The following is a 12,973-nucleotide window of genomic DNA, read 5'->3' as shown; positions in this document are numbered from 1 at the left end:
ATATATATATATATACACCCCGTAATAATAATAATAGAAAAAAGATGAACTGCTCATAGATATATTTTAATTGTTTTACTAATACGTAATTGCTATATTAGTTAATATAACATTATATTTCATAAGAAATTTTCTTTCTTGTAGCAATTACGTATTATCTATAAATGAATGGCGTATCAATTTCTAAAACTCTGTAATAACTTTTAATTATTTTAATCATATTTCTTTATAGTGAATTTAATTCCAGAATTTTTTTTCTTTAATTACTTAAAAACAACTAATTTTTCCTTTGTTAACCNAACTCTGTAATAACTTTTAATTATTTTAATCATATTTCTTTATAGTGAATTTAATTCCAGAATTTTTTTTCTTTAATTACTTAAAAACAACTAATTTTTCCTTTGTTAACCTATAAAATTTTGTGTAAAATACAATCTACCATGCATTTTGCTTTGAAAGATAATAATTATTCTCTCAATAGAATTAAATTCAGAATAAAATGCTTATAATTAAGTTTGAATTTAACTGGTTATAATTTAAAATATCTAAGTTATTTATTTTTGTATTTTATTCTAATAAAAACAAATTATATTATACTGTATAAGAATAAACATTGTGTTTTGGTTTCTTTGCATAACTGATAACCATAAGGAGAAAATTGTTTTACAGGAACCATTATATTATCCTTTCATTATGAAAAGTAAAATATTGAGAATCTGAATCTGGTTTGTTAATTGATATTCTAGCTCACTAGTTACATTAATTTTATAAGATATTAGTTAATAAAATATTTTTTATATTAAGCTTAGATTAAAGACAATCAAATTTCATTTTATGTGGAGGAAATAGTTTTCAGTACATCCTACTATCAAGAAGTTTTAAATTAATACGCTTTGCAGTACTTAATCTGAATAGTTTATTTTCTGAGTATTCGACTTTTGCATACTCCTTAAACATTGAACTTGTATTTTTCTTTAAATATTATCGTGTTAAATTTTAGAATTTTTTTTTCTTTAATTACTTGAAAACAGCTATTTTTCCTTTTGTTAATCTATAAAATTTTGTGTAAAATACAATCTACCATGCATTTTGCTTTGAAAGATAATAATTATTCTTTCAATTCTCAAAGTGGCCGTAATTATTGTGATTAAAAATAGTAAAATGTGATAAAATTTTACTCGGAAATTTTTGGGTGGGTCTATCTAAAAACAAATGGGAGGTGACTAAAAACAAAACAAAATGCTTGAACTAACTTTTAGCGTACTGTACTTATATAATTTATTATTTCTTAAAAATGCATTCTACTTTCTGTAAAAAAAAAAAAATATATATCAACCTAGACGTTTTAAAATTTCAGTTAGTTCAAGATAAATAATTATTCAGCCTCTAACACTTTCTCCCACTTAAAAAGTTATCAGCCGTAGTTTATTTAGCATAAAAATAAAAATCAGACTGTTAAGAATTGTATCTTAACGTAATTATAAATTTAAAGTATTAGTCTATAATTTCAGTTTGGTATTATGCAGAGTAAGAATTGTCTGCGTAGGAAGTTATCTTACAACTTAATAAGCACTTTCATTTTACAATTAATCGATTGTTGCTTCTGTGAAATTCCCAAGGAGCTACCATAGTTATCGTGAAATGCCTGATAATGTTAACATAATGGTTTGTTAGTATTACTGATGCAAGCGAATAATGGTGAAACGTTATTAATCTAAGCAGTTATTTTCCAACTATGCACTAAATAAAGCTTATGATAAGTCGTTCTTCCTATTTAATTGTTTTTTTTTTTCTATAACGAAATTTTCTATTTTTAAATCAGATATTCATGAATAAGTTTCTGAGTGTAGTAGTTTGATTAGAAAAAATTTAAAAGATGAACAGTGTTTTCAATTTAGTTTTGTCATGTTTTTTTAAATACACAACTCTCGAATAATGCGTAGTGTTTTCATAAACTTCTAAAAGTTAGCGAGAACTTGGCGAAATCATGTTTGTAATTTTCAAACAAAAAAAAGTAATTCATAATTTATAATAATACTTAAATCCAAACTCGATAAATGTAGGACTTATCATACAAGATATATGTTTAAAAGAGTATGGCAAAATTAATTTCTTTGAATTATCGTTTTTAAATGCATTTCGAGTCTAAATCCCTTTTTAGCTGTTGACAATACTTTAAAGAAACGGGTCCTGAGAAGGAGCCAAACTGTCTGCGATTTTAAATATCGAAATGTGATCTAAAAACTGTGTAAAATATTCCAGAGTTTTAAAAAAACCTTAAAAATTCCAAAAATAAAAACTGGGCAAATAAAATAACTTAAAATTATTGTGATCCGCACAAATTATTCGATTTAATAGATATAGATAAAATTAAATATAAAAAATAAAAGAAAAAATAAAATTTTTAAAATTAGAAATACGATCAATTATAAAAGTTATAGAAACAGTGTGTGAACCACTGATTGACTTTTTCTACACTTTTTCTGAAAACTCGACAAAAATGTATATTATTGTCGAGTTTGAGACATAAAAAGTACTACAGTTGAATAGGACAAAAGCTTTAAACATATAATTTATAATCATTCAACAGAATACATATAACGATTGGTCAAATTAGAGCCTTTTTCTGTTTCTAAATTTCATCAGAATCTTTACAGAGTATTAAAATATAATATTTATTAGAAAGAATGCAATCTTTAATATTGCAACTTTAATTCAATAAGTATTTGTGAATAGATAAAGAATTCTTGAAAATTGAAAATTCCTATCACAAAACCCATAAAGAAAAAAATATTTGTGTGTCAATTATTGAGAAACGACTTTTAATTTCAAGTTATAAAGATTTTATTTTAAATTTAATTTATAAAAATTTTTATTAATTAATATTTTCTTCACTGCCTGATCCTTACAGTTGTTTTATATATATATATATGTTACCGCTAAAACTCGAAAGTCGTTAATGTGTACATTACCTAGCTAATCTGCAGATTAACTAGCGTGATCCGTTAAAGTTGTGAAAATTGCTCCATTTCTCAAATTACCTAGATAATATGCAGAGTATCTAGGTAATCCGCAGATTACCTACTAGGCACTCGGTAAAGTGAAAATAAGATCTTTGCTGAAACAACAGCAACGTTTCTGTACGCTTAAATTAACATAATGTTCTTTATTTAATTTTCGATATCTAAAGAATCAAGTTAATACAATCAAACAATCGACAAATTAGTTGATAGAATCAATCACCAACCAATAAAAAAACACAAAAAATCAAACGATTTAAAATATTAATACAATTAGGGAAATTATTATATAGATAACCACCTATGGAATTTTGAGACTTTGAGTATCTATCTGAACTGAGGGGAGCGAGACAACTTCAACGATACCCTATTTTTGGACCGGAGACGAAAAATAATAAAGTTATCATACTTTTTCTGGTGATCACATGATGTAATTGTGCAGTTAATGTTACCTATGGTGAGTAAAATGCCGGCTCATCTCTGATTCCAGCAAACAGAAGGAAGGAAACAGTGGGGACGCACGTTCTGTCCTAACCTAACCTATTTTAATAAATTACCATAATTATTACCAACCAAATTATTAGAATAGGTTAGGTTAGGTTTGAACGTGCGTCCCCACTGTTTTCTTTCTTCTCTTTGCTGGAATCAGAGACGAGCCACCATTTTACCCACCATAGGTAACATTATCCAATTGTGCAGTCTAAAGATTAGTGACACTGAATTTCATAGCAATTGGTTTCTGCGACAAGCACGCCTATTTGTGGTACATTTATTTGTGGCAAAGATCTTATTTTCACTTTACCGAGTGCCTAGTAGGTAATCTGCGGATTACCTAGATACTCTGCATATTATCTAGGTAATTTGAGAAATGGAGCAATTTTCACAACTTTAACGGATCACGCTAGTTAATCTGCAGATTAGCTAGGTAATCTGCAGATTAACGAGTTTTGAGCTTTAGCGGTAACATATATACAATTATAGTAGCTAAATGAATTGCAAGAAAAACATCAAGTGCAAATCTTAACGAAAAAGACTAGATAATTAACTTACTTATCTAAACACTCAATTTATGACTTGTTTAATAATGTTCTCTGAGTTTTACTTTCTGATGATCAAATTTAGAAAAAATATTTGTTTACAAGCTATAATACACGTAAGTGTACGTTTTTTAAAATTAAATGCTGAATCTGTCATCTATATAATGTTTTTTAAAATATTTTATCAAAATTTTATTTTCATTCTAAAAACCAATAAAAAGGAAAAACTTAGTAACATTTAATAACAATTATACAATTTATCTATGCAGAAAATTATGCTACAGAAAGATGAAGTCTATTCCTAAATATCTAAAAGATATAGGCTTGATATAAATATGGAAAAAGTGTTTATTGGAAACATGAACATTTTTATTTTGTTAATTTTAAACATGAAAAGATACAATATAATCATTGTTATAGTCAATTGTTCTAAATCTACATAAGACACGCTTTATAACAGATAATTTACAAACTTATTTGATAAAATAATAAGAAATTTATACTTTTTTTTTTAAATCTAGAAAGCAGTGTCTTCGACTATATTTAAAATATAAAAATAACACATTTATGTTGTTATGAAATTTATAATTTCTTATTTTTTAATCAGCATTACTTATGTCTGTGTTTATAATATTACTTGACTAAATTGTCATTTCTTCCATCTCTTGAGGAAAATTTGATAATGATCTTGTGAGTGACATGCCTACAGTAAATAATGTTCAAACTACTATTTATTCTAAGCTTTGTTTTATCATTTTATATTTCAAGATAAAAGAGTATATAATTTAAACTAAGATCAACGAGATCATTTTTCTATTTAGGTCTGTAAAGTATTGATAGGAAAACTGGACATATCGTTAGCTTTTGAAAACTCCACATTTTTTAATGAAAGTTATTTAAAGAGTCTGCTGCTTATTTTTCAGATACATTGCAAATTTCATTATATTATTGAATTTCCATTTATATTTATTAATAATAATATTTGTATTATTATCTCTATTTGATTTTATCTCTTATCATATTTCGATTTTTTTCTGATATATCTCAAGTCGACTAACGGGTCAATGGGAATTCTTACTCTTGACTTTGAGTACTTTGACTCTTGAGTACTTTGTAAAATATGTAAATGGCATATAAATTATATACATTAATGTTATTAACAATATTATTCGATAAATACTTAAACATTGTTTATATTGTTGTGATTATTATTTTGTTATTTCTAAATTAACCTGATAAAAAATTTATAGACATTTTAGTTTCTCTTATCAGAAACATTTTTAACGTTTAAAATTGAAAATAATTATTTTTGAAATCAGTTTTCAAAATTATCATAAAAATAATATTGTATAAAAACTTTGTTGAATTTATAACAAATTAATTGCAATTATTTCTATTATAAGCAATTACAAAATGTAAACAATAATGCCAATCTTTTTAATTCGAGAATTTATAAAATTATTTGTTTTTGCTTTGACAATTAAGTATTAATAATTTTTGTAAATAAATTTGAAACATACAGTTTGAAGATTTTTTAATTACAATATTAATTTTAAATACATCATTTTCATAAAATTGTTATATCAATCTTTTCTGTCTATACCTTATGATATTATTAATAAATATAATGTTCGTTTAAAATACATAAATGAAATTTGTTAAAAATAAAATATAATAACATTAAATATTGTATCGAATTTTCTAGAGAGCATCTTATTATTTCTGTCAATATAAGGACATAATTGACGGAAATACTTTTTTGTTTTTTACAAGAATATAGTGGAAATGTTTAGCTATGAACTCACCTTGCGTAGTTCGTCTGCTATATATATTTCATCGATATAATCTTCATAGCATTTTACGATGCTTCCGTCAGTACGTGCAATCTTGTTGTCATATAAACGATTGAAAAAATTCATAGATGTCAAAGTAGCTGGAACTGATTCTATTTCTACTTCAGTGGCTGCTGTAGAAACTGAAATCGAACTACCACGGTAATAAACTTGTAAGGATTGTAATACCACAGGATCTTGGAAGAAACTCTGAAATGAAAATAAGTTTTGAACAGAAGCAAAAGAATATTTAATTTTATTTACTAATTAATATTAAAAATCTTAAGTGTAAACTATTATAGTAAAAGTAGTTTAAAGTAGTTTAGTTCATATGTTTTAATTTGAGTAAAATTATTTTTTATATTATAAATCTATTTTGATAAATTTAATACTTGCCCATACAAAATCATTTAACATATAAGATCGAAATTTCTCATCAAAGCTAAAAGATTGAATACTCATATTATCCAATAGAGACCTGATTATAAATAAAATTAAAAAAACAGAATTATTTCTTTTTATATATTCGTATTTAGAATATTTCTTATATTAAAACAAATTAGTCTAATTTCTAATTACAATAAAAACAAAATGTTTTATATTTTTACGTGAAGAATTTATCTTTAGATCTTCAGTTGTTGATCTTTTTTAAAAAATCTAAATGTATAAAATTTTTCAAAAGTGCTTAAAATAATGTTTCTTGGTTTGTCTAATGATTAATAAAAACTTGAATTGTTGTTAATAATCTTATATATCATTAAAATGCAACATTTGTATATTTGAAACCATTTGAATTGTTTGAAAAGGTTGTTATATGTTATAACATAACGCATACATCAGCAAAACTGTATTTATCAGCGCGTTTAAATAACAAATTAATAACTAGGTCACTCATAACCTAACATATTTCAAGGTGATCAGTCACTTGTTTGTCAAATGTAGGCAGCTAAAACTGCAAGATGCTAAGCAACATCTGTTCTTAAGTATATTTAAATATTTTAAAGTTATTCGAATAAACGGAAGAAAAAAAAGAATCAATATTAGAATTTTTCCTTCTTCTTGAAAGAAATATAAGAGAAAAATAATAATAAATACAATCTACAAAACTTTCATCAATCATGTTCAGTCCATTATCGTATTGTGATTATTCATCGATCGATGCATAAGATGGAATACAATGGTGGCATTCGAAAAATCGCTCATCGCTCAAACTTGTTCAAATTTCCAAAAGGCACTTTTCAGATCTACCATGATGGTCATTGTGCTCCACAAAATTACTTTTAAGCTTTTTAAATCGATTCTCTGACAAATACAATGAATATAAACTTTATAAATCAATTTAATTATAACGTTGAAATATTTTTATATCTTAATTCGAAATCTTCAAAAATTTCAAATCCCAACTTTGAATTGTTTTCATTCTATGGTATTTTCTTATGTTATTTTGTGAAATTTATAAAATAATGTTGCATATTAAAGCTTTCAAAATATTCTTAATAAAATTTACACATGGATATAAAAGATTTAGAAGTAATTTATCACTTTGTTTAAAAAAAGAAATCTTAAAAGAACTGATATTTAGTTTAATAATTCCTAATTGCATTTCTTAATACTTAACCAGATCATCGGTTCATGTTCAACAGGTAAATGTGTTCAAAACTTATGAAATTTTCGATAGTAAAAAATATTAACATAATGGTTATAAATTATATCAACTTTTTTATTGATTTCTTAATAAATGCGGATTTCTTATCTTCTTCTACCTATACTACCCCGAGGGTCGAAAAACCAAAACGATTTTTTCCACAATGTGAAAATTGATTGAACTTTCTTTTGATAGATAGCTCACAGCTAAGAATTTTATTTAATAAATAATCTAAATCATAAACTTTTTACGGAATATTTTATTCAAAAAAATAATTTAAAAATTTACAATTGAACAATTTCATGGCTTTTATATTTAAAAAAAACAAGGAAAAAAAATAAAACAATTCAAAATTTTTAAATAATGTCATCTAATTTAATGCTTATTATCAAAACAGACTATTATTTGATTAAGCCAAAGAAATAATTTAATTTAAATTTATTTTTAAATAAATACGTATTAATATATTTCTTTTTTGTTTAATACTTTTTGTATTAATAATAGCTTGAGCTTATTATTAATACAAAAAGTTTATTTTTTTGTATTAATTTAAATACATTATTTAATAAAAATCAAAATAAAAAATTAATCATACTTTATAATTTAAAAGAAAACAATTAAACAAATCAAACATTATTTATTTTTTACATAATAATTAAATATTTAATTATAGTTTATTTACTTAAAAAATCAATTTGTAATTAAATATAAAATGAAAAAGGATAGAGTTAAAACACTACTTTTATTATATCTTGAGAAATAATAAAATTCCATAGTGAATTACATTATTTACTAAATATATAATTAATAATAAACATTATTACAATTTGATAAATTTATCAAATTGTAATAAAGTTTATTAATTATACATTTAGTAAATAATGTAATTCACTATGGAATTTTATTTTATATATAATGTATTACTAAATTTTTTATGTTGAAAGTATAAAATTTATGAAAGGTGTTTTTGTGTTTTATATATATTCAGAAAATAAATTTTATTTTATTATAGTAATATAGAGTTTAAAAAGTTAATTCAATTAGATTTATCATATTTTTTCCTTTATATATTGCCTACATGTACTGTACTGTACCTTGTTTATAAATAGGACTTATTATACTAGTCTTATTTACAAACAAGGCCCAAGTAGACAATATAAAAGGGAACAAATAAAACATTAAGGAGGTAAAAAGAATTAGATTTATAATAGTTTATAGAATTTATTATTAATTAATAAAAACAATTATAAATTGATGTCCTTATCACAATATAGACTCAAAAGTGTGTATTCCTATAAGATGATTAACTTGAAATTACACCGAATAACTCATTTCTTACCACTTTATAAGCAAATCTTTACAATTATCTTCATAACAAATAAATTTTCGATCGGGTAAGAAATGAAATGTAAATTTCTTCTCCGTTCCAACATATTTGTTATTTTCCGCCATGTTTTTTGTTGTCATGACAATAACGCGCTACGACAACAAATTGTCGTCTGTTTTTTTTTTAATCGAAATTTTTTCGAAAGATTGAAATTTATTATTATATATTATCTTAATAAATCAAATTATAATAATTAATTAAATATTAATTCCATTAAAAAATTCACTTCTAGAGTTATATTACCTGAGAGTGACGTCATAAAAAATGGCGGTTAGTGAGAGATTCGCAGATGTTATCCTATTGTGTTGTCAGGATGAATAATTTCTGGTTATATATATGAATTTTTTATAGTTTAAAAGCATAAAATTCTTTTCGGGGAGTCTGTTAGACTTTATTATTATTTATGAAAGAGCTTATTCAATTCTTAAACAAGTTGATTTAGTCACTAATGTGATGCAATATTTTCATTTCTGGTTATAGCTTTTAAAATAATCATTTATACAATAAATCATTATGTAATTTATATTTTACAGGTTTTAATGGTATATTTTTCAACATTAACATTAATATTTATCAAACCTATACAGTACTGTACATAAAGTTAAAGGTGTATATATGTTATATATACTTATATATAGGTTTATATATACATATATACACAGTGTACATAACTATATATATGTATATATACAGTTTATATAGCTTATAACAAAAAATTCTGTATAAAAATGATTTAGAGAATGATAAATGTAAATATAGAATCTTGTCAATATTCTGATTTAAACTGTTGACTTTACAGTATTTTTTAATTTGTAAAAATAAGGTGATATTCGACTCAGGAAATGATAAATATGAAAAATTCCACGAGGAAGATGATTGCTCTGGATAGATTTAATGAAACATAAAACAATCATTATAATGTAGCTTGCGATAAGGAATATTTATTTACAACTTGTTATTCTAAGATAAATATTATGCATGAAATTTAATGAAATATCGACAAAACTTGTATTAAAATAATATAGATACAAATAGTCACGTCAAATTCTACAAATGAGCAAGTTTAATGTATTTTTTCCATCTAAAAACATTTAAGAATTTTTAGCTTAAAAGCTATTAAATAAAATTGTTTATATAATATATGTAGCAAAGTAAATATTGTATTTCTAAAAATTTGTCTTTTATAACGTTTAAATTTTTAATTAATCCTTAAAACATTTAAGAACTTTCACAGATACATTATTGATAAAAGGAAAGTAAGAGGATTCGTTTCTTAAAATATTTATTTATTTAAATCGAATATTAGCTGATCATTATTAAAGTTTCAGTATGTCAATCTATTAAGATAATGTGAAATAATGGGATCATAACTGAAGTGTTTGATAACATCTGTCTTTAATATTGTTGCTAAAATTAAGAATAACAAATCAAAACGATAACATTTACAAGTGATCCTTACCGCACTTTTTCACTATGTTCAGGGGAAAGTGAACATTTCTTTTTTATTCTCAAAGCGAAAGGTGTTTTATAACTTTATTGAGCTACAATTTAAAAAATTCTAGACCTATAAATACCCACTGTCGTTTTTCCGTCTGTCTTTCCTTAATTTTAATATTAAACTTTTGTTTATTAGAAAAGATTCCACGANGGAACAAATTCTGTTTATAAATATTAATATGAATGAATCAACTTAATTTTTAGTAAGTCTTTTTTTTTTTACTTATATTACTATTATTACTGAAGGAAGATGATAATTAAAATCGCTAATTAAGCATATTATAATAATTAAGGATCGTCTCCTCTGTTGGGTCGCAATCATGATATGAAAATTAGGATACTTGACAGGACACGATGAAGTTTGACAGTTTTCCAATAATTTTGTAACTTTTTAAAAAGTTTAGTGGGATTTTAATATGTTAATCAGTTTTGTATTTTTTTTTCTTCTTCTTCTTTTTCAACTTACTGAAAAGGACTTTTGTAAACAGAATAATAAAAGAGGAGTAGAAAAGGCTTGAATTCTCTACGTGTACATCGAGTACGTGTTTATAATGAGTTAAACTGAATTTTCTATTTTATGAAAGAGTTTTGTCTCATAAGATTTCTTTAAAAGAGTTAGAAAGTAGTTTGACCTTATTAAATTTAAAAATTTTAAGTGTCCTATTAGAAATTTTTGAAGGTTGCACAGAAAAGTATTGAAACACGTGGTGTGAGTTGTTAACACTTATGTTTAAAAATTAAATAAGGAAAACATAAATAAATAAACTATAATTGTAAAAACTTTCTGTTCATTTTATTTATACATTTTAACTCATAATTTTACATAAACTGTTTATAAATGTATTAATCAAGAACACTTAAACACGTATAGGACACTTAGATATAACTTCGTGTAAGCAATGTTAAATATATATCTAAAGGAGTTAAAATATTATAGAAATATGTGTTATTATGGAGAGGAAAAGAGACGAATAATATGAAAATGCGCATTATACGTAGTGGAAACTTTGAAATATTTCGTATGTCAATAATTGACAAGAGTTGTGTTAACAGCGCCAGTATTTTCTTGGTGGCCGATGATCGAACTAGCAGAAGGCTATTCAGTTGCTGGTTACAAACCAGCTGTGTTAGCAGCTGGTAAGCATTGCTCGAGTGATGTATGACATTTTTCCAAACATTNTAAAAGAGTTAGAAAGTAGTTTGACCTTATTAAATTTAAAAATTTTAAGTGTCCTATTAGAAATTTTTGAAGGTTGCACAGAAAAGTATTGAAACACGTGGTGTGAGTTGTTAACACTTATGTTTAAAAATTAAATAAGGAAAACATAAATAAATAAAATAAATTTAGAGAGTTATAAGTGAAATATTTAATAATATAAAAATAATTTTAAATTTTAATTTTTGTTTTATTCATTTAAAGTTTCATTTCTTCATCCAGAATTCAATAGATTACTCTGTATGAAAAATATTTAATTCGCATCTACCATAAATCCTTATAATATGCATAATACTTTATTATTCTTTATATACCTTTTTTTTGCATAAAACTAAAATTAAAAATGTATGATTTACATAAGAATGAATAATATATTTACAGAATATTGTCGACACATCAGATTTAAAAGATATCTAAGTCGTGCTGACATTTATTCTTAAAGTTTCTTTGTGGTTTTTGAGAAGAATAGAATAAAGACAATTGGTATTCTCTTCAATAAGAAAATGAATTGAAAACCGAGTTTGAATAGAATGACAAGCATGTCAGATCGAATGAACAATGGCGCAAGTTCATCTTGTATCATTGTTCATTGGTTATTATCTTGATGTAATGATTGGAAGGAGAAAAACTCCGTTACACTGCCACAACATTGGCTTGACAATTAAGCTGATTCATTTGTTGAAGCAATAAGATTGTCTGTACAGTGTATTAAAAAGGCAAAAAACGCTTGGCGGTCACGACTGTTCCGTAATGAGTGTACATTGATCCGTTCTGGTGAACAATTGCAGGTTGGATACGTGTTAATATTTTCCAAGCATTCGAAGAAACGATTTTTTCTCCAGTTTTTTTAAGACATTGACTACATAATTTATTTTTATAAATAAAAAGTACATTTTGGCACGAATCCATCAACAGTTGAGAAATTACAGATTCTTTTTTTGTAATCATCATTGATAGGTAGATAGACGAATTCGAGAATCTTAATTTAAATTTTCGATTATGTTTGAATACTATTACAGTAACAATATTCCATTATTATCATAACAGTATACAGTTTTATGAATTATGTAATGTTCAATTTAATCGCAGCGCAAAGTTTCATATTATTCAATTTTTTTTTCCTTCTTCTTTTTCTTATCAAAGAGTTGATGATGCGCTCAAGAACCGAATTTGTCTTCGATATATTTTTGCTTGGTTGAATAACTCGGTTTTGAGGGAGAAATGAAAATCTTCCACAGATCATTTGACCAATGCTATGTCCAGAAATATTTTCTTCCTTCTAAGGAGAAGTTCTCGCTCATTTATTTCCCTTTTGCAGGAATAATTATTCTAGTTTAGA

General features: G+C 24.5%; 1 protein-coding gene and 1 long non-coding RNA gene across 2 annotated transcripts in view; one reads left to right on the top strand and one right to left on the bottom strand.

Annotated features, from left to right (window-relative positions):
• LOC111632737 (uncharacterized protein C11orf70 homolog) overlaps window positions 1–9,026 on the bottom strand; it is a 17,508-nt gene extending 8,482 nt beyond the window's left edge. Inside the window, exons 1-3 of the mRNA XM_023377252.1 lie at window positions 8,874–9,026; window positions 6,286–6,367; window positions 5,863–6,099 (exon numbers count right to left, since the gene is read on the bottom strand). Of these exons, the coding sequence (XP_023233020.1) occupies window positions 5,863–6,099; window positions 6,286–6,367; window positions 8,874–9,001 (447 nt within the window). The 5' untranslated portion in view covers window positions 9,002–9,026. The remainder of the gene's footprint in view (window positions 1–5,862; window positions 6,100–6,285; window positions 6,368–8,873) is intronic.
• Window positions 1–11,591, top strand: part of LOC111632742 — a 29,902-nt gene extending 18,311 nt beyond the window's left edge. Inside the window, exon 3 of the long non-coding RNA XR_002757922.1 lies at window positions 11,356–11,591. This is a non-coding gene — a long non-coding RNA (uncharacterized LOC111632742). The remainder of the gene's footprint in view (window positions 1–11,355) is intronic.
• Window positions 11,592–12,973: the final 1,382 nt, after the last annotated feature.

This window comes from Centruroides sculpturatus, unplaced genomic scaffold (assembly GCF_000671375.1).
Source record: "Centruroides sculpturatus isolate CEXI.00-Female unplaced genomic scaffold, Cexi_2.0 scaffold119, whole genome shotgun sequence".
NCBI lineage: Eukaryota > Metazoa > Arthropoda > Arachnida > Scorpiones > Buthidae > Centruroides > Centruroides sculpturatus.
The sequence above is the reverse complement of the archived record's forward strand: the minus strand, read 5'-3'. Positions and strand labels throughout refer to the sequence as shown.